Consider the following 25,394-nt stretch of genomic DNA (forward strand, 5'->3'; position numbering starts at 1 on the left):
AAGATACAATGAAAAAAGTGCCGTTTCTTAAACCGTCAGCAAGCTGAAGGTGGCTTTTTAGAATAGTGTTGTATAGTTACCTCTGGCTGAGGGTGGCATTGAGTTGTCATGGTCCAGCTTGCTGGTGTTCTTACACAAGCTGTGCTTGGCATTGTTCTTGCTGTTGCTGAGGAGATTTGATTGCCAGTCATTTAGGTAAAGGAGGAAATAGAACTTCTAGCAGCATGAGTGGTTGAGCCTCTAGTGTTAAACCTGCTACTGGCATGTTTTGAGATATTAGAAGATAGCAGATGGCCAGGAGGACCCTTGCTGAAGGAGGTGGTAACATTGGTATGTACCTAGGCAGTACCACCTTTGTTGTGGAGGTGATGCGTATTGGGACAGTTTTCATAGAATAAAAGCTTCTTCAGTGTATTCAGTTTGATACTCAGGTAGTACTGATTTCCTTCTTGTCTGTGATAGAGGGTTTTCTAGGGAGATTAGATGACCTGGCTGGTAGTAAGGTTCCAGGAATAGGGAAGATAAGAACCTTCTTTTACTGCTACTGCTGATGAAACAGATCTGTTAATATCATGCAAGGTGATGAAGTACATATTCTCTAAGAAGCAGAGAATCTCTACTTCTTTGTTTAACTTCATTATGGCACTTAGACTGTCTGGAAGAAAAGGTATTTGGTACCTTCTTGGTGGAGCAAGGGTTAAGCAGCTGGTTGTAAATGAAGAGTTGTTAAGACATTCAATCCCTATGGGAAAGGGGAATAATGTAATTACTGATGTTAGATACCTCTTCTGGGAAAAAGAGAATAGAGAAAAGTATAATGTATGATGAAACGTGTATCTCTGAATCTACAGTTTGTAGTATCTAGATATTGTTATGTGTTTTTGTACTTCTTTTGTAGTTGTTACATACCTCTTGATGAATAGAAATGGAAAGGCAGTTAGAATGGTTGTTTGTTTTGTGAAATAGGCTCTGTCTTTTGCCAGTTCTATGAGTTTTTATTGTTTAGCTTTGTTCCTGTAATTCTGTGGCAGCATTACAGCTACAACCTTTGATGTTTATCTAATGGTTGCTAGTTAATTTTCAAAAGCACCATGTAAAATAATTACTGTATGCATTTGTGCATATGTGTACATACGTGTGTGTAGGAGTGTGTGTATGAATGAATATGTATATGTATGTCTTTAGCAGTTGAAGCTAATTTTCAGACACAAGCATAGGCAAACCGACAGTTTCTATCCTACCAGCATTGAGCATTTTTGTAAGCTCTTAATATTAGTTGTAACATATTTTGCTTGTCTGTCAAATGCTGACTGATGCAATTTGTTTCTATACACTCTTGTACACAGAAGGGTGTGTTTGTGCATGTGTGTGTCTATACATTTGCCAGTGCATGTTTTTGTGCAGCTTCTTTCTGTTTGATCACTTTTAACTTTTTTTTTTTTCTTTTTTTTCTTTTAAAAAAACACAACCAACAGAACATCTTTACAAATCATGCCCTGGATGTGAATGTCAGATGGTTAGCTGTATTGTATTTTAAAAATGGAATCGATCGTTACTGGAGACGAGTTGCACCGCAGTAAGTTCTGACTACCTTTCTCTTAGCCTGCAGTAGCTGAAGTTCTGGTGTCCAGCAGATGTCAGTGTTGGACTGTGTGGATGGTAAATTCTTTGGTGATCCTGTGAGTTGTTGAAGACTTGTGTGTGTCACATAAAAATGCACTCTACCACCTGAATCCTTATTAATTTCATAAATTCTTTAACTTTCTGTCCACTTGGCTTATCATAAATTTCTGTACTTAAGGTGTTTCTTCTTTTGCTTTGCTTGTAAATGCCAAAGCTAACTTATAATATTTTTATTTGTAGTAATGAGTTGTGGGTTTACTGTTTTGGGGATGCTTGACACAAGAGACAGTTAAGGCAAGGGCCTTCATGAGCTCACAAAATAATGGAAATCATAACGTTGAACAATTGGAACATGTTCTTTGTTTGCTGTTCCTTAAGGCGACAGATCTCTGTAATCACTGAAATGTGCAGGCTGTAATTAATTGAGGTTAGATTTCTTAGGTGCATTAATAGTGTCTTCCATGCTGTAGAAGCCATTCAGATTATGCCTGCATATTTGGAAATTACATGCTGTGTTTGTGTATTTACAAATACAACAAAAATACAAGCACCGTGGAAATTTTTCTTCTGTCAGTAAATGAAAGTGCTTTAGTCACAATTGTTACAGTAATAACTGTACACTGACTCCATAATTAAAAGTCAGTTTTTACTTTGTATAGTTTTTCTTGTCTCAGTATCTTACTCTGTGCTTCTCTTTTACCAATTGGGTCTGTGTAGGTCACAGTAAAACCTGATGCCAAAAGACCTTGTAAATACTTGAGTGTTTCACTTTTCCTTCACATACGTTGAGATAGTTGAAAAACAAAGGTTGGCATCTTCATGGTTTACATTTGCACACTATTTTCTTTGAATATATATTTCAGTTTGACAGTCTTCACCCCATCACTACAGTGCACAAATTGTAGTAATTGTTTAACTTCTGTGTCTAACAGTAGTGACAAGTCTAAATAAGAATTACTGAGTTTTGTTGGAAATGAAATTATATTCTAATAAATGTATCCTGACAGTGCTCTTTCTGAAGAAGAAAAAACAACATTGCGTGCTGGACTTATTGCCAACTTTAATGAACCAGTGAATCAGGTAGGTGATAATTAACTGATTTGGTATATATATCATAATTCAGTATTCTTTATCTTTAGCTGTTATTGCTTAGTTTTGCTTTTTGTTCTGTTGCTGGTTGCAGTGACAGTTTGTTACCCTTTGCTGTTTATGCAGACATTTGGTGAGATAGTTCATGGAATGGATGTAGCCCAAGAATGACTTTTTCCACTCCCCCTCCTTAGTGACTTTCTTTTTTCAGATGTGTCTGTACACTGATCTGTCTCTCAGTGTAACTGCATCAGGAAGGGTGGTGGCAGTGGTGTAGCAGGAATGAGCTGTTAAGAATATTGCAGCATAGACCCAGTTAAGCAATATTGCTGCCTCGTGTCTAATCATTGCATAAGAGAACTTAAATAAACGCAATAAAGATTCAGTAGGATAGTGTCTAGTCATACGTAATTTAAAGTGACTAAGCTGCTGTTTTGATTAGAATAAGGAGTTACTGTTGAGTTTTGAGCCATTAACATTGGCTCTAAATATTCATATGCAAGATGAATCAGTCTTCCTTCTGCTAATGGATTCTTGCTTATACAAATACAAGATTCTAGAAGGAATTATTAGTTAATATTTTAAGCTAGGTCTTGACTTTGATCACTTTAGTAGTCTTAATGTGAAATGTAAACATTGCTTCCAGTTTAGCATTTTTCTTAATATTTAATCATAAAGTTGAAATAGGTTTTTTTTGCACACTTTAAAACAGCTTTAGGAAAAAAAAAAAAAAAAAAAAAGGTGCAAAAACTTGCTAAATTAACTTGGTTTTAATTGAGGCTTTGGCTGTTAAATTCTGCAGTGTTTGTTTCCTGGATGGTCTTTGACTTTATGGTACCTGTGTATTGTTTTGATTTTTGTTTTGTTTTATTTTTCAGATAGCAACTCAGATCTCTGTACTCATTGCTAAAGTTGCCAGGGTGGACTGCCCAAGGCAATGGCCAGAACTTATACCCACACTTCTAGAATCTGTGAAAGTCCAAGATGACCTCCGACAGCACAGAGCGTTACTTACATTTTATCATGTTACGAAGACCCTGGCTTCCAAACGACTTGCTGCAGACAGGAAACTTTTCTACGATGTAAGTAACGTGATACAGTGATGTACAGCATAAGAAAACAACTTGTCTTACATGCTTTTCACTTCCCTCTGACGAGCTGAAAATGAAATAATGGCAGTTATGTGGACTTTTACATCTGCCCCTGAAGTGGAGACGTGCTTACTTTGGGTGAATGTACCATATGTAGTTCTTGAAAGTCAATTGCTATATGAAATAAACATATTTCAAACTTTTATTCATTTTTAATCTGATTTGAAGCAGCGTTTGAGGCATGGACTCAGATGTGAACGATCCAAATTGTTTATTACAAGCTCTCACATCCCTTATATACCTTCACAAGTTTTTGTTTGCTAACTTTCCCATCCGCCCTTAACAACTTTCCCAGCCACCTTTACATGTCAATGAAGCATTCTACAAATACTTTTCAACTGTCCATGCAGGCACATGTCCAATCAGAGCTGTGAGACCCTTCTTCTCCTTCCAGAGATGTCCGTGGTTCTCATGCTTGTTTATCTTGCTCCACAGCTGCTGCTCTGAACAGCTTTTCTTGTATTCCCACAATTTGAGTGTTTTTTTAATATTTTTATGAAGAAACAGAGTTTTATCTGCAGCACAATCTTTGTAAATCAAGGGTTGGTTAACATATCGCAAAACAGATCTTACAATATGTAAACTAGCACAGTTTTTGGAAGAGTGTTTTAGATCCATAATTCAGTGGTCTTTAAAAATGCTGGATTTTAGACTCTGTTTTTTCCTTTATTGTCAATTGGAATGTGTTTGTGATGATTTTGCCTTCATGAGATCAACTTCTTTCTCCAGATTAATTGGAAAATAGGATTTGAATGAAAATGTCAAATCTTGTCTCATGGAGTTTGCATTTTCTGTTTTAAGAGCCTGCTGTTTAGAATGCAGATTTGTCTTTAGCTGCATTTGCAGTCATATTTGGAGTTAGACAGTGATGTGACATGATTAACTGAATGTAGCAAATTAAACATCGGTTTAACTGTGTTGCGGAGAAAAAAAATAACAAAAAATCTGAACTGTATACATGCACAGCTTTTAGAACTTCAGGTGGAAAAAGAAAGATTTTAAAGCATGTGATACCGTGCTTCATATTTAAGTTTTTTTTTATTTTTTTTTAATCTCTTCTAGAAGCAGCAAACTTTTGAGGTAAAGGGAATTCACATCTCTTATGTGACATTTGACTCCTCTTGGAACTTGTCTCATAACAAATAATGGAGCCTAAGCATTTTTCCAATTTTTTAGTAACTGCACGTCAGAATATGTGTAGTAGAAAGAGAACATCATTTTTCATCCTAACTCTCTGTCTTACTTTTGAATGTTCATAACCTTGGAGGGGCATTCTACCTTTCTAATATTTCTGTGAACTTTTAAAGAAAAATAACAAAATTGTTGTGTTTAGCTCATTGTTTTGTTATGGTGGGTTTTTGTCTATTTTTTTTGTCCTAAGAGAGGAAGAGACTTTCAAAGACCGTCTTACTTCTAGTACTGCTAGTTTGGGTATTTTTGACAGTTTTTCATTCATATTTTATTTTCTGTTTTGTATTTCTTGAACTCCTTGAACTACAGACGCAAAGGAGGAATAAAAATGATGTTGATAGACTTCTTGTATTTGTGATCATGTGTTCTTTGACAGTATCAGCTCTTGAACAAACTCATATGATCATTTTCTCCTATGCAGCAATTTTATTTTTTTTGTTTAATTTCTGAAAAGCAATCGTCAGTGGACCTCTCTTGTAGTGTTTGCCACATCTGGTCTTCTGTTGTTAAAGAACAATATGGAACAGTAGTACATAATGAGCTGAAGTAGTAGAAGCTGCAGTATTATTTCCATAAAGACACATTAGCAATATCCTTCCTTACAATTTATTTTTTTGCCAACTCTTTGAGATATGGTCCAGAATAGGACACTTCAGTATAAATCCTTATGGTCATTGGCAGCCTACAAGATCTAACAGTGAACAGGTCTTCCATCTTTGATTTTTACCATTACTTTTCATCTTGAGCAGTTTTCATGTATGATAACCCTTTATGTTTGTTCTTCTTTCATTACTACCACCATCAATCTTCACATATTTCATTGACTAAATTTAAGGCAGTCTAAGTCTGTGAATAGGTTTTCATAATTTGTGTTACTGCAATACTTGATTGATATTTAAACGACATCAAATGTGAAAATATGTGATGGATTCTCCTATTGGGTAGTGTGTGTATTTGTGATTCTCTTCCACCACTTATTAATAAAGTAGTTAGTTTTAAATTCTGTCAGCTGTGCTATATTTTAAATTCTGTGAGTTGAAGTTGGAGTTTGTGGTTATCATAAAAATTAGCTTGTGTAGACACTGTTCAATACTATTTGATTAGATGTATACATGCAACTCCTACCTGTATTCCCAGAGTAAGTTGAGTCAGATGTTAGCTATGCTGTGAGACAAATTGCTTAAATCTTGTGAGACAGGAGGCAATCAGGAGAGCTTTGAGCTTTTTGAAGCTTATTCTATAGCTAGAATTGATGAAAATCAAATAAGAAAGGAGGCAACTTTAGGTTGCCTCTAAAGTTTGCCGAGACTACAACGTCTGTAGTTGCCTGGGCCCTGGTAGAATCCATCATAACATATTTGAGATAAGACAAGAAGTTTTTTCCAAACAAGAAGTTTGGAAAACATCTTTAATCTAGTATGACTCAGTACAACAAAGGAATGAGTGTAACACTGTTGTCCATATTATCCAAGAAGGTAGAGTGAATAATTTAAGCCTAAACTGGCTGTTAAATTGTACAAATTTATCATAGGTGGCAGATCCAGGAAATTAAGTACATTGTTGATTTTTTTTTCTTTCTCAGCTCGCATCTGGTATTTATAGCTTTGCATGTTCCTTGTGGAATCATCATACAGATACGTTCCTACAACAGGCTTGCACTGGGAATGAAGCTGCTGCCTCAAATTCATTAGAAAGAACTTTGTTGTCATTGAAAGGTAATAATACCAAATAATATTAAATATGTTATTGTTCTCTTCGTATCAAATGATCAAGCCTTCTCTGGTAAACAGTCTTAGTGATACATAACAGATCCATGCCTATTGAGTAAATAGACATGCCTATAGCAGGGCAGAATGAGGTGGTGCTTTGGAAGGGGAAGAAATACCTTTGTTCCTCTGTATGCACTGTTCTGATATGCTTGTGGAAGTCAAAGTTTAGGAGGTGAGAAAGTGGGGGAAGTGACAAGATGCCATTTTGTGCGTGTTTGCATCTGTCTGTCTTATTTTAAGCACTTAACTGAGGAAACTGATTGATAAGTTTATGTTAAGTTCATCTTAGGATCAGTGAAGAGGTATAGCCATATCAGTCAGTTTAGATTTTTAGATCAGTTTAGACTGATGCTCAAGAACTTATCAGCGAAACTAATGTGTATTTGTGCTACATTTTCTTGCACTGAGGAATTATTTGTGTGCATACCTGTGATATGGTTGATAGCAGTTTTTAGACATTTCAGAGGTTGTGGCATAGGGTGGATTTGGGTTTCTGGCAGTAAAAAGCCTGAGAAAATTAATAAGGTGATGTATGGGCCATATCTGACTTGTTCCTTTTATAAAACCAGCTCCTTAATGGGTGAATATGTAAAACTTTTGTAGAATTCTTCTTGATGATTCAGTAATTTTGTGTTTTCGTAACTAGTTTTCACTTAATATATTGAATTTTAAAATAATTCAATGAGATTATCATCATGTTATGTGTGGTAGGACCATCTGAAAGCCCAAAATTAATGTTTTATTTGGAGAACTGGAAGAAGTGCAAAGCAACTAGTCATGTTCTGAACTATCTTGGAACAAGGGCTGAGAAATATCTGCTCAGTAATTTCTTTTTTCCTAGTTCTTCGTAAACTAACAGTCCATGGATTTGTAGAACCTCATCGAAATGTAGAGGTGATGGTAAGTAACTTTCATCTGTTCCTATGCTTACATTAGAAATCTTCTTTTATTGTTTCAGCTTTAAGCAGGCCTGTGTAACCTTTTGGCTGCCTGGGCTGTGCTGAGCAAACAGAAATTGTCTTGGGGTGCATAACACAAGGTTTGATCTGAAAGTAATGCCTCCTATTTATTTCCTTGCAAACTACAACAGATAGAGCACAGTAACACTACTGTTGGAGCAAAATCTCAGCTGTAAAACATTAATTTTCAATCTAGTCACCTCCGTCAGCTATGCATTGTTGCTAGTGATGAAGGAGAGCCTACATGGTGTGCTTGTAATAGTCTGCACCAGTGAAAGTGACCTGCTGCTGTTGCTGCTGCTGAAATGTGCCACCCAACGCCTCAGTGTGCTCACATCAACTGTATAGTCTCAATTGATGTTCAGCAAGCACCAGCGAATGTCAGTCAGTGCCATTTTTTCCTCATGGAGGAATTTAGAGGCACATCTTTGCTTCATACGCACTTGTGCCATTTGGTCAGACTGCCTCTCTGCTGCCATCTGTCTTATGGCTTCATAAATAATGGAATATCGACAGGGAGATTAACCCTAATCACACCACCAGCATCCACCTCTGATACCCTGGGCCAATATAACAAAATAGCAGGCATTACTTTTGGAGCAGCCATCATAAACTTATGCTGTGAATCATATATATAAGTAACAAAACTTACCTTAATTTTTAATACTTATTTATTGAAACAAAAAATGCACAACAAAAGCCCAGAACCAGTGGGACATGTGGTCTTTTTTTGTGTGTGAAATTAATGCATCAATCCCTGTTTTGATGGCAGTGGCTGCAATTGTTAGTGAGCTCTTGAGGTCAGAGATTTTTGGTTATATGTTACTCCTGTACTTAAACTTTGAGAACAGTTGTTCACAAGGGAATATGCTGCCAAGAAGTGATGGTGTGAATGAGGCTGACTCTGAAGTGAGGCTGGGCTGTAGTGGCCCTGGGGTTGGGCATGTCTGGTTTAAAGAATGTTCTCGGTTAATGATCAATATAATGTCATATTTGTCCATGACTGAAAAAAAAAGCCAAAAAAACAACAAAAAAAGAAGAAACCCAAACTTTTCCCTTCTCCATAAACTCACACTCAGAAGTTGAGAGCAGTTGTATGCATCCAATTAGATGCTGCGTTCAAGAGGAAAGATTGTAAAACATATATCTGTATTTTTGCATACGCATTTTTGCTGCTTGTGTGGAACAAGGTCAGTTCAGATGCAGTTTGATAGCTACCTTATTATGGGTTTCATGGGAAAATTGTATGTCCACTGTAATTAATTACTGAATTAAAAGTGATCAGGACAACAAGTTGTCTGAGCTGGTAACATGTCTGAACTGACTTCAGTTTAACTGTCTTCTCATGCTGTACTACAAATAGGTTTAATCTTTAATCATATCCTTTTATATTTTTCAGGGTTTTCTACATGCGCTGTTTGAACGGCTAAAACAGTTTCTGGAGTGCAGTAAGTACCTTAATGTTTGTGCCTCTGTTAGTTAAATACTGGATTTTGTATAAAGAGTAATGCAGTTATATCAAAATGATATTTTTTCATACTCACGACTTTCAGTTTATAACTTTGAGCTTATTCTGCTATAGACTGTTCTCTGGCTTCTATAATCCCTGAACTACAAATAATACAAGTTATTCTCCAGTATTAATATCTTGAAATATAGTTACCCAGAAATAAATGAGTCTGAAAAAATGATTGTTGTTGAATATCTGATTTATCAGGTAGAAATATACGGACGGGAAATGTTTGCAGAGATCGTCTAGAAAAGACTATAATTCTGTTCACTAAAGTGGTAAGTCAATTCTGTGGTTACTGAATGGTTTTCAGTAGTGAGTCCCTATTCAATTATGTCTGTTTATTAAAGGCTGTAGGTCTCAGATCTCTTAAAGAAAGGGAGGGTACTGCAAATTCTTTGTTATAAAGTACCCTTTCCTTTATTTTTTTCAGAAATGCTTTTGCCAGAATTGAATTTGTTGTATTTAATGGACGGGTTAAAATGTGTCAGATATGTTTTATAAACTGCATTGTTCCCAGGCTGGTCTAGTTTAAAACAAGTATTGTTTCGTAAACAAAATTATCATCTTGAATATGAACCAAGAATTTCATGGAGAAATTAACTGTTCATTAAGCACAAATACCGATCTGTATGTAATTTAGATTTTCTGTGATTTCATAAATATAAGTGAGATTTGATTTATCTTTCTGCTTCTCTACTTGCTTAATTTTTAGCTTTTGGACTTTCTGGATCAACATCCTTTTTCATTTACACCGTTAATTCAGAGATCATTGGAGTTTGCTGTGAGCTACGTTTTCACAGAGGCTGGTGAAGGAGTTGTATTTGAGCGCTTTATTGTACAGTGCATGAATCTCATCAAGATGATTGTAAAAAACTATGCTTACAAGCCATCCAAATATATTGAAGGTACTACTGCTATTTGCTAAAACAACTTTTTATCTTGAATATTTTGCTGGTAGTTGCCAGCAGTTAAGTTCCCTGAAGGCATTCCTTTATAGGACTTGATGCTTCAATACTTAGCAATTAGTGCTTCTGTCTCTCTATTGATAATTCTTATTTTGATAGTTAAAGTACATGGACATTGACTTGCAGAGGTCATTTCAAATTATGAGGAATGCTAATATCTTTCCTTTAATTGTCTTAGTTTTTGCAGAAGTCATTTTAAAAAGTATGAAGGTATGGAATTTGGCAATTTTTATCAAATAGCTTAATAATTTAATATTAAGCTATTAAATATAATATTAAATTATTGGGTGTTGTAATTATCTAATACTGGAACTCTGAAATACAGAAACACTTTGAATTTATGGGATGCAGTGAAAAGCAAAAGTTTATGTTCTGTTTCTGAAGGACTGTTGCATACATACCTCTGTAAACGCATAATGAAAAGTAGTTCTCTTTAGCTCTTTATGATATTCTATTTTTTTAAAAATTCCATAGTAGTTTGGCATTTGCCCAAAATGAAAAAGCATTTAGCATTCTCTTTCACGTTTTAGAAGGTTTCATGAGCACTGTGTTGTCAGGACTATGCAAGCCAAACATCTAAAGTCCTTCAAAATGTTGGTGTATTTTACTACCTATGAACTTCAGTACTATTTCATGATTCACAGAAGTGTTCTAAAATCCAATTTTTGCATGTAGAAATTGCTATTAATAATCAAAGTTTCATTTGAATTTTTGAAATAGAAGCGTAGTTACTTGAGGCATGAAGAACATAGTATATTCTAATAAAAGCTATAGCATTTGACATTTTGAGAACTGTGATTCAAAAAGAATTGTAATACAGAAAAATCATTTTTCTTCAGTTCTGACTGACATGTAGTGTATATGTTGGTTGTATAGTTTGCAGTATATTTATTGCTGCTTTCAGTAACTGTGTTGGCTGTACAGCGTGCAGTATTTGTATTTATTGCTACTTGCTATAAGTAGAGTTAACTCCTTACCAAAAAATACACACTAAAAAAACAAAACTATCACCATCAAAGAAACCACCTGAGTTGTTTTTAAGATTATATTTGGATATGCTTTCTAAATAGCAATAAATGAAACTATTTGAAGTCTGTTTGCCATAATTGATTAGTAATGCTATATGTAAAAGAATAACACTAAAGCAACAGTGAAACTGTTTATCACCTTCGTAGTAGCCGAAAAGTGTTGTAGCACTATTCAGTCTGATAGTTCTGCTTGAGAACTCTTAAATGAATGTAGGAGTTTAACTTGCTGTAAAAGAAAACAGCACCAAAAACCTGAATGAAAATCTGCCATGAAAACAGCCTTTTTTTTTTTTCCTGAGGATGAGGATTTCTAAATTGTAACTTTCTAGTGCTGTTTGATCAGTAAGGTGTTTAATTATAACCTGGAATTTTTTGCATTTCATTTCAGATAGCAGCCCTGAAACTCTTGAAGCACATAAGATAAAGACAGCCTTTTTCACATATCCAACACTAATGGAGATATGTAGGAGACTAGTCACTCACTATTTTCTACTGACAGAGGAAGAATTGACAATGTGGGAAGAAGACCCAGAAGGCTTCAGTAAGAAATATGTTGTTTAGTTGGCTGTAGTTTATTTGGATACTGGTTTAAGAGTTTCATATGCACATAACCTCTAGAAATAAATTACCTCCTATAATATTAGCTGGTTTGGGTTTGTTTTTTTTTTTTTGTTTTTTTTTTTTAATGTCTTCGTACATAGGCAAATCCTTCATCCATAATGTTTCTATAATATGAGATTTCTCAGTCATCTGTTATTTTTGCGTATCTAAATACTAAATTTTAATTGAACCACAGTTGAAACAATGCTTCCTTCTTTTCTTTGTGAAATAACAGCTGTAGAGGAGACAGGAGGAGATTCTTGGAAGTACAGTCTCAGAGTGAGTGTTTCAATTTGAAATAAAACATTTGACGCCTATGAATGCACTTTTACCTAGGAAAGATGATACTTGGTGGACAGATAAGCTCATACTTAATAATCATAATAATAAATTAAAATGTCAAATGAATTAGTATAAGTTAACTTAATGCGTTTCCCAGTATTGAAACATTTTAGAATGTACTGGAAACTATGCACTTTTTTCCCCATGTTAGAACATGGAATTTGAATATTTGCATTGTGTATTATGTGATTAAGTCCATATTTATTAAGTTATGGTTATTAAATTAAGGTTATTAAGTCCAGTTGAAGTTGTCTCTTCTTTAAACTGGTAACTGATGTTGCCGTTAATGACTTTGTCAGATGTAATGAATGAAGAATGTTTTAGATACATCTGCACCTTTTAGTTCAGATCCAGGTGTGCTTTTGGAGTGAATCTCTCTGTTATCTGTGCTATGCTTTGCTATGCAAGGAGAACTCAAAGCTTATTTGCTGGGTTACTTTCAGATTAGAACTAGAAAAAGCAACCCTGCAAATGTCTTCCGAAAAATGTGCAATCATATCAATTGAATGAACTAGAATTAATTAAATAACCCCAAAAGTAATGGAAAAGAAAGCTGAAATATCTACAGTTGCTGGCTTCTCAGTTCTTACTGTTTTATTCCACCAATCCACTCTTGCACCACAGAGCTTGCTAACATAGACACTTTCATCAAAATCATATATACTGTATAATGCCAAATGTTTTTTCATATAAAACTGTTTTTCGTAAAGTATATTACGTTTTAAATTATCACTTTGGTGTAAGATATTTGGCACTTAAGAAATTTAGCCTAAAATACATTTTAGTTGCCTTTATTTAATTCTTAAACATATTCTTTCAATTTTTCAGCCATGCACGGAAGTTCTTTTTATTGATATTTTCCATGAATATAATCAGACTCTTACTCCTGTACTTTTAGAAATGGTTCACAGTCTGCAAGGTAAGTTGTTTAAAACATACAGGAACAAAAAATGTAGCATTCTTTGCCTTTTATGAACAGTTTCTCAGCTTCAGTGAAATGTGACACAATTTTGCCTTCTGTTTTCTGATGTTACAGAGTGCATTCATGTGGTATTTTTGAAAGCATGTTAATATTCTAAGATTGCTAAACTTAGTGTGAGGAAAATGCAGTGTGTGTATAGGTAGAGGTGATTCTAGGTGGCTGAAGCATTTCTATGCCTGTGAGCTTTCACGCTTTCTTGAGAATGATTGATCAAGTTTAATGAAGTCTTTAAGTTGGTTTTAACAGGGAGCTTCCTTTTCAGTCTTGCAGGGCTGTTTATGTTAGTTCTACCATGTTTATGCAGAAGTCAGGAAAAAATAGACCTTTTAAAAGGAAAACTAGAATTATTCTCTTTGGAGAGTCAAGAGTACTTTCCATTTCTGATGAATTTATTCTAAAACCTTAGCCATTTTTGTACAAAATCTGAAGTGTTTGTATGCTGAGAAATTATTAAAGTTTTCTTTTTATAGTGGCTGTGGAAGTTAAGAAATCATAGCTGTCACTTTTTCTCCAGTCATTTTGGGTTAGATTTTGTAAGGTTGCATCATACTTTATTTACTATATTGTTTTGCATTTACAGAGTGGATAAGTGCCTACTATTAAATAGAAAATACAGTCAGAAAATGAGTATTTCTGATTTCACATCCAGCATCTTTTCTTATGTATTTGGTGTCTGTAATTTTCTGGATGATTTGCTATGCTGGAAATGGCATAAGGCTCATTACAAAAGGTTTGGCAGTTAATTTGTTTTCCAAGAATTAAAGATACTGCTTTTACACTAAGAGACGTGCTCAAGCATGCGTTTCTTGCTCCCATTGCCCCTAGTTGTATTTCCCAGATATTTTTTATTTGAGAATTAAAGTACTAGATGATATTTAGAAATTATTCATTCTCAAGACACTGGAAAATGTTTACTTATACTTTCTAAGCAGAAGTCCTCACTTGTATGTAGTATGTGGAAGTTAGGTCTAGGTAGTGACAGCTGGCAATAGTACCACATGGTAGACAGAGGCTTTTGTTGTTTGTGGATTTTGAGTCTGCTCATTAAAATACAACCTTCTGGCTTTTTGTTGCTATTAAAGTTTGTCAGCTCTGAAATAATGAGTTAAAAGTACGGTATGAAAACAGATCTTATTTCAAGTACATTCACTGAAAAAAAATGTCAGAACTGAAATGCTGAATTGTAATTAAAAATAATGAAGCTGTCTTAATTTACAGCGTGTTTAGTTCAATTATAAACTCTTAAAGAGTTTGCTGGCATTGTTTTAGTTACACCTTTTTCTTCAACTGTTTGTCTTGTAGGAACCACCAACTTGGAAGATACCAGTGCTATACTGATTAAAGATGCTGGTAAATTAAATTTTGCTTTACCTTTGAAGGAACAGAGCTGCTGTTGTGTATGTGCTTGACTTAAGGATTATATGAAGATCTATTCATATAATAGAAGTAATTATATGAGTTATATGAACTGCAACATCCATGAAGATATTCTAACCATTTTTTAAATGGAGGTATTTTATGTCGTAAGAATTGTCTGAGAGCTGTAACAGAACCATTCTTAAGAGAATGAATTCTTCATTGTGTGTCGAGCTTTTGACTGCTTTCAGCAGTCTATGAGTTTTCTTCTGTCATACCTTTTGTTAAAGTATCCATGTTCTTGATAGTGCTCTTGGGAGTATATTTCTTAGTTTTGTTTTCATTCTTTTAGTCAGTTTATAACTTTTTTTTTTTTTAAATTAAATTAGCCTGATTATAAATAAATGAAAAATGAAACATTTAAGCAAAGAATAAGCATAACTGTTGTTTTTCTTCAGTGTATAATGCAGTTGGACTGGCTGCCTATGAACTATTTGATAGTGTGGATTTCGATCAGTGGTTTAAAAATCAACTCCTAGCAGAACTTCAGGTTTCTCATAACAGGTAAATATTTTGGACTGTTACATATTCCTCATATAAGCATGAATTCTTAATACAAATTGGAAAGATACAGTGTCTCATTATTGTAGGCCTGAAAAATGATCAGTATTGAAACACATCTGTTAAATGAACAGAGTATGAAATATGAATAGGTAAACAGCCACTGATGTGGTTATGAAGCTTGTCTTTTTTAATAATATTTAAGGTGTTATCAGGTCCACTTTCCATATTCTATAAAGATATTATATGTTTTCCTCTTTCAGCTGTTTAACTTGATTAAGCTTTCACAGAAAAATCGTATTTGCTTGTTTTAAAGGTACTTAGTTAGGCCCTCTGAGTTCCCATAGCCTTTTAAGCAGCCAGGTCTCATTGAAGTCTGTGAAAGTGATTTCTGTGAATATCTTAGCTAAGGTAGTAATTTGTTCTTTTGTTGCACTCCATTCTCTTCAAGCATAATCCATCTGTAGCACTCTGGTTCATTCTGCCAGAAATAAAGTAGGGAAGTGAGAGCAAATTTGAGTTGTGTTAGACAACTGTGAATAATTGAAGCTGACTCTATGTAAAGTGTTTTATAGAGCCTGTCTACTAGTGGCTTTGTTTCCTGCCAAATTCCTGTTCAACTGGATCATCTTCTTATAAGTACCTCTTTTCATTAGTATCTGTCTTATGATATTGTGAAAGATTACTTTTGGCATCTCAGAGCAGAGATAGACTCTGTCTGTCTCAACAACTGTATAGAAGAACAGTACTCTTCCCTGTACCTCAAGCTGTCACTCTTCAGTCTGGTAGGACAGCAAATGCTATTACATATGGTCTTATCAGGTGGGTTCCAAATCACCCTTTGACTCTGATTTATTAGGTTTCATTTTTCTCATTAAAGTCATTGAAAGTGACCCTAATGTCCTTTGAAAACCTTTGCTATTTTTCTTCTGTGTTTGAAAATTCAGATAACTGTTAAGTCTGGTAAAATGAATTATTGAACTAATTTATATGCTAATGCCTATAGGAGGTACAATAAATTTTAAGTCATTTTCTGCAAGCAGTGAGAATTACTAGTTGGCTTTTTTTATTTGTAAATGGCAGTTTTAAGCATATTCTTTGCAAACACAGTTGAATTTCATGTGCAGTGGAAGATGCTGCTAAACTCAAGAAAATTAAAATAGTTGCCATTACAATACACTTTTTTTTTTTTTTTAATTACTTACTTTTGGCTGTATAAACTTGATTTAGAGTTGTAGAATTACCACAGTTGTTTACTTGGTGTCTCCTAATGTTTTCCCTTTTTTTTGCTCATTAGTCTTGCTGACTTTAATAAAACATGTTTGCAGCTTCATTCTGCTGCCCACTGGTGGTCAAGCACTATAGTGCTTTGGCTAAATGTCAGGAGAACGGGGGAAAATTAAGATACTGTACATATGCTTAATCCTTTGCTGCTGTGCTCTAACAGCACTCATCTCTGAATAAAGCTGCCAATTGTATTTGTAGCTTATGCTGGCTTTGGCATATTTATGGCATCTATCCGTATACCCCAGCATAAGTGAAAACTGGCAGAAATCCTCAGTGGCTGATTTAGTTATATTTAGAGTAGGAACATACTGTCTGGGTGGGATCTGTGACAGCTCAAGATGAAATACCTGTGGGGACGAGAGCTTAAAGTAGAGGTGAGTCTATAACTTTGAAGCCTTGCTTGAACTCCTTCTACTGCCATCATAACTGGAGACAACCAAGGTAGTTCTTACCTTGGGGTTGTGTGGCTGCTGCTGAGTGCATGGTGAGAGCAGCACAGCTAAGGCCTGAGCAACACATGGCAGCGTGTGCAGTGCAGAAACTTTTTGAAGCCCAGGGACGGTAGGTTTAGGTGAGATATAAGGAAAAATTCTTTAATGGTGAGGCACTGGAACAGGTTGCCCAGTGATGTGGTTGATGCCCCATTCCTGGAGACTTTCAAGGTGAGGCTGGATCAGGCCATGGGCAACCTGATCTAACTGTGATTTACCTGATGGTTTCAGCAGGGTTGGACTAGATGGCCTTCAGAGATCCCTTCCAACTCTAAGGATTTTATGATTCTAAGATTCTAATGTAATGAAAGGGGGCCATGTTAGAAGCGCTGTTTTAATGGCACCTTCAGGAAAAGATGTGCAGTTCAGATATAGGAGATCAGTGGGTATGATCTACCCTTCCACAGACTGTCATATTGTACACAAGCATGATAATCCCCAGTTAGGTTAAATTTGTGGATGAAAACCTGGGGGCTGCTGGCAGTGACCAGAGAATTTGCTGCAATTTGTTTTCTGTGAATATCTTCAGCTGTTGTGAGAGTGATAGTGAGACTGTCTACTGCAACCATAGCACTCAGTAATTAACTAAATCTTTTCCAGTCTGAATTATTCTATGATTCTGTAAGGAGTGGGTGATAAAGAATGCAGATTAGAAGTATGGATTGTATTACAAGTACCACCAGAACTGAGAACATTTGCTGTTGGGAGACAGCCATGTACTCCTGTCAAATGTCATCTAAAGCTTCTCTTTAAATAATAGTGGTTTGAAAACTATTCAAGACTGTTTTCCAGAGGAAAAAAAATAAAATACTTTTTTCAATGATCTGAATTTGATGAGGTTGCATATCAGGCATGAGTATTCCAAGAATGGAGAAAGTTGTTTTGTCACAGGTGCTTAAATAAATAGTAGGACAGGACAGGTGTCAGTAAGGCGGTCTCTTGTGAAAGACATGCTACAGCAGCATTTGGTAAGAAATTATTCCTGCTTCACTGTCACTCAGTAAATCTAAAGCAAGAGTAGAATGTTTTTCCTCATTAGCTTTGTGTTCCAGTCTGATGAAATGCTGCACATATGCTACTTTGACAACACCATACTCTCTGAAGGTGTGCTTTGTCAATTGTCTTATGGTTATGGGAATTTTTAATAAACTAGATTTATTCACTGTAAAGAAACTTCAGTAAGTTGTTTAAATTGATGTCTTCGTGACTTATGAAGTGAGAATTAAATAAAATGAAAAATATATTAATGATGCAAAATAGATTGTTACTTGAAAACCTTTGGTAGGATTTGTCTTGCCAAACTCTTTATGTCTGCAAGTTAAATACTGGTCTTAAAAAAAAAACAACAAGCAAATGTTCTAATAATTGTCCTGGGAAAATTGTTTCTTATCAGATTTCTTTTTTCAGCAAATTATTTTAGTACAGCAAGTGAGAGTTAATGAGTACCTTTTTTTTTTGTTTCTCCTTCTACTTTGAGATATAAACCAATACGTCGACGGGTAATTTGGCTGATTGGACAGTGGATTTCAGTCAAATTCAAATCAGACTTGAGGCCTTTGTTGTATGAGGCAATTCGTAACTTGCTTCAAGACCAAGACTTAGTGGTGAGTGTAAATAAGTGATGTTTTCTACTAGATCTTTTATTTAAACACTGGTGATACATAAATTCCGTGCTTTCTGTAAAGGTTGTTGAAAACTCTGTAATGCTGCCTTTCAAAGTCTATTACGTTTTATAGAAAATAGTATGTTGAGAAGTTCCGGGGGTGCCCACTTCTGGATTTTCATGATCAATCATGAAACCAAATGTCATGATGCTCGCCAGGTGATAATTGTGGGCGAATGACTGTCAGAAGCAAATCTCTGTTTTTGTTGTTGTTTTTCTTTTTAAACAGAGGTGTGAAGTCTCTTGTTAGAGGTCATTTATTAACTTGCAGATACTTTGTGTAGATAAAACAGTTTTTCTGTAATACAGTCAGTGTAGAAATACAGTATTTTTAAAGCATCGACATAGCTGTTCTTTGCTGGCCAAATAACATAAACAGCATTGATTGAATAAAACTCTGGAGTTTCAAGCAGCGATTTCCATTCACCATCATGTAAAGTTAAGCTGAGAATCTGCATTCCTATTTCTTTGTTTTAAACAGAGCTAACGTTTACCCAGCAAAGAAGACCAAAAATCCCATGAAAACAATCAAAAATGAAAAATCTGGCTAGCTTGTTCTTTAATTATTACTAGTTGGCAATCCAGCAGTTCTCTGATTCCATACAGCTTCAGCAGAGCAGCAAGGATATCTTTGTCAAGTATGTGACTTGAAAGCAAGAGCTTTCCAAGCATCCACCAAGAAAGGAATTGCCACTTGTTGAATTTATTTATTTATTTACTTTTCAAGTGACAGCAAGATGTGATAATTCCAATTAAACGTCCACATTATACGAGTTTTTGTCATGGGCTAGATATTTTGTTTAACATTTTCTTGACCTCTGTGATTTTGCTTGAGCACTTTATCCAGGTAGTATCTCTGGGCACTGCAAAATAAACTGTAGAGGATCCTAAAACAAAAGCAAAGAAACGTGTCAGAGTAAACCAAACAAATCTTTTTACAGGATTATAGAAGAAGCACAACAGTTGAATTATCAAAACAACAGTTTTTCAGATACTGTGCTGAGAAGCAGAAAGCTTAATGGGCACAAGGATGATGCATCTTGACTTTTGTCTTTCAGGTCCGTATTGAGACAGCTACAACACTGAAGTTAAATATCCTTTCATTAAAAAAGATGCTGGCTAGATGTTAACAGAGAAATTCATATTTGCTGGAAAAAAAAAAAAAAGTAGCTTTAAACTTACTGCCATTTTTTCTTTGTTATTGTTGCGTGAAATGCTTGCTTATTGGAGTCTTCCATCTATGTATAATGTGTATTACTTTCCTTAATGGCTGTTTACCCGTAGATGACTTTGAATTCAGAACTGACCAGTTCCTACCGGTAAGGTCATTTATATGTATGTAATCTCATGAGCAGATACATTTACAAATGAAAAACAATGTAATTTCCCATTTTGTTTGTGTGTGTGTGTGCATTTACTTATAGTTTGCATAAGGCAAAACACATAAAGATTCATACTGCTGCTTGTAATGTTTTTAATGCACAGTATTCAATCAGACAATTCTAATCTTCTCTGTTGTGTGATGATTAGAATTTCCTATTGTCACATTTATATAAACATGTATGTGCATGTATGTATATGTGTGTATATATATGTGTGTGTGTATGTATGCATATAAAGTGTATATATATCCCCAAACTGGATGACCACACCTTTGCTCTGATTGGAACAGTGTGTTCCTTCTGTAGAGATGTTCTTCAGCCTCATAGAATTTTATTTATGAAGTTGTGGTTATACTTATTGAAACATGAAAATTATGTATGTTCACAGTGATTACATATTTGAACTGTTAAATAACAGAGTATCTGATTTCTCTATCTGGTTTATGCTGTGAATATTAATTGTGCATTTTTTGAAAAAGCAACATTTTGCACACCTTATAATTGTCTTTTTTGAGTTCATAAATGTCTTAGTATTATTAGCACACTGATATACTACCAATTCATATTGGCAGCTGCATTTTTGATTATCTAATGCTTTATTATTTCTTTTTCTTACAGTATTTGGAATCCATGTTTACGCTGCTCTTTCAGCTTCTTCAGGATGTAACAGAATGTGACACGAAAATGCATGTCCTTCATGTTCTGTCCTGTGTGAATGAAAGAGTCAATGTACAGGTATTTTTTCCCTGACTTCAAACAGCATTAGCTTTGGACTGACACCACAGAGAACTTTAAAAATATTTTTCAGCTTGTACAAAATTAGTAGAAAAATATCCTGGTTACTAGGCTGGTTTTAGTTATGGTAGATGCCTGCAGTATTTGCTTAGTCATCTTATGATTTTTAGTTCTTTATCCTTTGTCTAATATTGATTTATTTTTTTTCCCCATTAGTAATCTTTTGAAAACATTTATATGTTGGCGTTGACTCACCTTTTGGAGTACAGAATAAATTCTACTGCTTACTGTAATGTAGTTCTTGCAGTTTTGAAGAAGTTGCTGTTTTCTATTCCAGTTGTCAAGTCTTACGTCTGATCTATAATTTTACTGAGTTTTATCAGTTTTAACTTATTGTTTCCTATTTTCTGCATAAACATTATTATCATCATTAGTTTGCTATAGACTGGGTGCTGAATTTAAACCACCATGCAGTCAGAAAGCAGCTCAATTGCAAAGTAAAGAATGCAGTGTTTTAGAAAGAGGAAAGAGAAGTAAATTCAAGCAATTGTATTTTTAACTATGACAAAAGTAGCGTTTACATATCAGAAACAACACTGGGGATAAATTAATGACCTTGTTTCACACATTAAGAAACATGTTTATGTATTGAATTTCAGATACGGCCGTATGTAGGATGTTTGGTTCAGTATTTACCTCTTCTTTGGAAACAGAGTGAGGAGCACAATATGTTACGGTGTGCTATTCTAACTACCTTAATCCATCTTGTTCAGGTAAGATGTCAAAATTTTCTAACATTTTCTTCAGTATTCCTGAAGGAGACTTACCTATGGTTTGTGTATATCATGTTTTTTTAACATATGTATTTATATGATAAATATGTAATGTTCAGATATACTGTGGTTTTAAAGACTATTGCTAAATGCTGTTCATTCTTAAAATAAAAACATGAGACTGTGATAATGGAGGTAATAATGGCTGATGTTAAGCATTCAATGTTAAGCATTCAATTTTGCTTCTTGAGGCTTGCTTAGGAAATGTACTTCTGTAATCAAATTTTCATGTGTTCTGGAGGACTGACATTTTGATTTTGTAATCTTAGAACTGAGCCTCTCTTATTGTCCATCAAGCATCTAGTTCTGTCTTCATTTTTTTTAGGTGTTAGAAGTGTCAGTCTCCTCTTAAACAGAGTGTATGACTCAGGCTTGATTCTGCAGTGGAGGTGCATCTCTTTTTCCCATTGTATTCCATTCAGCTTTTGAGGGTTCAGCATTCCTTTTTGGTTTCATACTTTAAAAAAACTGCAGGAAATAAGCAGTTTCTAAATCACAGGTCAACATACAGGTCACCATAATAAGCTATAGTGTGGCTTTTTAAAATTTGGGTTTTAATTCAACTTACCATCAAATGTTTGTTTAAATTCTGAGATTTTGTCCTAATGTTTTTATGAGTTGACTTTGGCATTAACTAATTATGGGTCAGCTTCTGTGTTTAGCATTCTGACCCATCTTTGTTTTTACTATTGACTTTTTACTGTGCAACCTCCATATGCTTTTTTTTTTTTTAATGTAGCATGTGGGAAAAAATACCTCATCTCTTCATAAATATCCCAGCTTTTATGTTCTCCTCTGCTTTGTGCTTGTGTTATATGGAGCAGAGATAATAGCAGCTTTGAACCTACTTTGTTACATAATAGATTTGTATTACGTACAATTGTATGTCTGTTTCAGACTTTTTTTCCTTCTTTTGAGAATTCATCCCAAGCTTCATTTTTGAGCATACTTGGCTATCTCCTCTTTTTTTCAGTATGTTATAAAATGGAATAGTCAGAGCTATCAAAATGTCTTTCAGCAGGGACTACTATCGCCTTGCCTTTGTTAGCAAGTACATCTAGGTGCAGTAATAATAAAGTAATAATGCTGGGAAGAGAAGTGAATATAGTGATTCTCAGACCATAATTTTTCTCCCACAGATTTTTGATGATCTCTTTTCGAGAAAGTTGTATTAAACCTTCTATTGCCAGAATATGTTGTTACTGTATAAAAACATTGAATTTCACAGAATCATAGAATGACTTGGGTCAGAAGCGATCTCAAGAATCATCAAGTTCCAGCACCCCCAGCTGCCCCAAGCAGTTGCTAACTGCTAGTTCAAGTACTAGACCAGGTTGTCCAGGATGTCTTTCATCGTGGCCTTGAACACCTGCAGTGATGGGACATCCACCAGCTCCTGGGCAACAAGTTCCAGCACCTCAACACAGAGTAGTTTTACCTATGGTTGTTTATAGTTGCCCATACACCTGCTTTTCAAGACCCAGGGTAGTGTTTCAGGTGGTGGTGTGGGGCATGAGATATTTTTCCAGTCATCTGATGGTTGCTCTCACCACTATAAGCACCTTTATGACCTTTGCCATTGTGATTTTGATGTAATCTACCTGCCAGGCATCCCTGTATTTGTATTTTAGTCATCCTCCTCCAAACCAAAAAGGTCTTATCTGCTTGGCTTGTCTAAATACAGTATGTTTCACATTCACAGATGGTCTGTGCAATAGCATGGTCAAGTAAATTCCTTGATCCCAAGGCCATCTATTCATCGCATCTTTTCCTCGATGGCATGAAGCACCATGGGCTCACTGATTTAGAAATAATTCAACCTTATGTTGCCAGTCCAAGTATACCTGAGCATATTCAATTTTAGCAGCCTAATCCATCTTCTTGTTCTGATGTTTTTCAGTGACATGACTCTTCTACTTTTCTAAATGCTAGTTGTCAGAACTATAAGTAATCTAATTCCTCCACAGACTTGCTTTAGGTACAGACACCAATAATTTTGAAGGCTTATGAAAGTTATTATTTGCTTTATCTACAGATAGTATTTAAATAAATGAAATGAATTTCTAATCTGTGAATAAAAAGATACAGGTTATTAGTAAATAATCCTTAAATTTGAAATAACTAGAAATATCTATCCTTTTGTCAATAAAAATATGGGTAAAATGTAGTAGGTTAATTAAAAGAATTACAGAATAAAACAATATGTGGCTATGTTGTCTACAGAATCCGTACTAGTAAGAGCTTCCTTAATATGCCATCCTACCTTCTCCACTCTGTACCGTATTGCAAAAAAGATGTAGTAGAAGTAGCAAAGACTGAAAAGGGGTTGTAGAATGTAGACCAGTATCAATACAGGAAGATGCAGAATGTGTAGATAGTGTTTAACATGGGGAAGTGTTTGAGTGGATATTAGTAGTAGTCTTTGAAAACAATAAATAGCAAGGTATTATGTATTACCAATAAAGGGAAAAAAATATCGTTCTCTTAAAAGCCAAGGTAGTTCAAACAAAGTATTTCTGAGTTACGTAACTTGTGAAACTTTTTGGTACTGGCCTATAAGGAGGCCAATAGTGATTGAACATCTTTATAGAAGATTCTTTTACTTCACTGTTGTCTTTTTTTCTAAAGATGGAAGTATTTTGAAACAATAGCAATAGCAATAAATTATTCTACAAAAGTCTTGACTGAAAAGCAATAGTTCACAAATATCTGAAAAAACTATTAGTAATTGCACAAAAGTAGCATTCTGATACTTTTTTTTTTTTTTTACTGGCTCAGTTTTCCTAAGTAGCAATACTACAAGACTGGTTGTTTCCAGTTTAAGAACTCAAACCTTCATAAAATGAGTTGTAGTTTATGAGTGGTTACCTTGAACTCCCCACAGCCCCCCGAAAAACCATCCAAACAAAAAACAACAATAAAAACAAACAGAAACACTTTATAAATCTGTGCATCTTTGTTTGGTAATAAGAACAAAGATAAATCCTCCTCCCGATTCTGAGAATATATGAAAAGTTTTAAACTGTGCCTAGGCCCAAGGATAAATTTCTTTCTTGATTTTTAATGTAATTTAGGCATTTTCTCATTTGCTGTTTATGTGAGCTGTGGGAAAGAGTACAACCAGAGAATCTTATTTAGGGGAGGGTTTTGTTTAGAACTTTTTTCTTGCAGACTGTTGGTAAGCTGCTTGTTCTCAGAAACAAAATAACAAATGAAGAAACTAAAGACATGTCGATAGAAAGGTCAAACATTTTCATGTATGAAATTAAATTCAGGGTCTGAGTTCTAAAATGGATGTTTACACATATGAATAGAACAGTATCACAGATCTTTTTTTCTGTTCTCAAAATGCTTAATTTAAGGTTTTTGAAGCATTTAACCTTAAACAAACAAAAAAAAATGTTGTTTACTTTTGCAGGGCCTGGGAGCAGATAGCAAAAACCTCTATCCTTTTCTGCTTCCGATTATTCAGCTAAGTACAGATGTTTCCCAGCCTCCGCATGTCTATCTTCTGGAAGATGGACTGGAGTTGTGGTAAGAATATTCTTTTCCTAATTCTCAGCTTTTTTCTTTTTTTTCTTTTTTTTTTTTTTTTTTTTTTTTTAAATATATCCCCAGAAGAAAAGAAGGAATGTAACTCTTAATACAGTTAAAGCTTTTGTGTATGTTCTGGATAACTTAGCTCAACACCATGTTGTGTCATATGTTTTCTCAGAAGAACTGAGGTTAAGAAGTCAGTAAAAATAAACATGATTAAATCCAAATAGTTCAGTAAGAGATCCATTTTCATATAGTTCATAGCAAGCTATGGTTTTATATTGATAATGAACTGGAAGATAAAGCTGACACTCCAGGGTGCTTACTAAACTAACAA

At 34.8% G+C, this 25,394-nt stretch overlaps 1 protein-coding gene across 4 annotated transcripts in view; it reads left to right on the forward strand.

Annotated features, from left to right (window-relative positions):
- Positions 1 to 25,394, forward strand: part of IPO11 (importin 11) — a 63,120-nt gene that overhangs the window by 6,391 nt on the left and 31,335 nt on the right. For all 4 annotated transcript variants that reach the window (XM_032441478.1, XM_032441477.1, XM_015848786.1 and 1 more), the window contains exons 4-22: positions 1,476 to 1,576; positions 2,631 to 2,703; positions 3,591 to 3,794; positions 6,637 to 6,769; positions 7,665 to 7,723; positions 9,182 to 9,230; positions 9,500 to 9,570; positions 10,008 to 10,200; positions 11,677 to 11,829; positions 12,124 to 12,167; positions 13,059 to 13,149; positions 14,515 to 14,562; positions 15,027 to 15,132; positions 18,385 to 18,511; positions 19,629 to 19,662; positions 19,849 to 19,889; positions 20,571 to 20,687; positions 21,347 to 21,460; positions 24,939 to 25,054. In XM_032441478.1, coding sequence (XP_032297369.1) covers positions 1,476 to 1,576; positions 2,631 to 2,703; positions 3,591 to 3,794; positions 6,637 to 6,769; positions 7,665 to 7,723; positions 9,182 to 9,230; positions 9,500 to 9,570; positions 10,008 to 10,200; positions 11,677 to 11,829; positions 12,124 to 12,167; positions 13,059 to 13,149; positions 14,515 to 14,562; positions 15,027 to 15,132; positions 18,385 to 18,511; positions 19,629 to 19,662; positions 19,849 to 19,889; positions 20,571 to 20,687; positions 21,347 to 21,460; positions 24,939 to 25,054 — 1,874 coding nt within the window. The remainder of the gene's footprint in view (positions 1 to 1,475; positions 1,577 to 2,630; positions 2,704 to 3,590; positions 3,795 to 6,636; positions 6,770 to 7,664; positions 7,724 to 9,181; positions 9,231 to 9,499; positions 9,571 to 10,007; positions 10,201 to 11,676; positions 11,830 to 12,123; positions 12,168 to 13,058; positions 13,150 to 14,514; positions 14,563 to 15,026; positions 15,133 to 18,384; positions 18,512 to 19,628; positions 19,663 to 19,848; positions 19,890 to 20,570; positions 20,688 to 21,346; positions 21,461 to 24,938; positions 25,055 to 25,394) is intronic.

Source organism: Coturnix japonica, chromosome Z (assembly GCF_001577835.2).
Source record: "Coturnix japonica isolate 7356 chromosome Z, Coturnix japonica 2.1, whole genome shotgun sequence".
Classification (NCBI taxonomy): domain Eukaryota; kingdom Metazoa; phylum Chordata; class Aves; order Galliformes; family Phasianidae; genus Coturnix; species Coturnix japonica.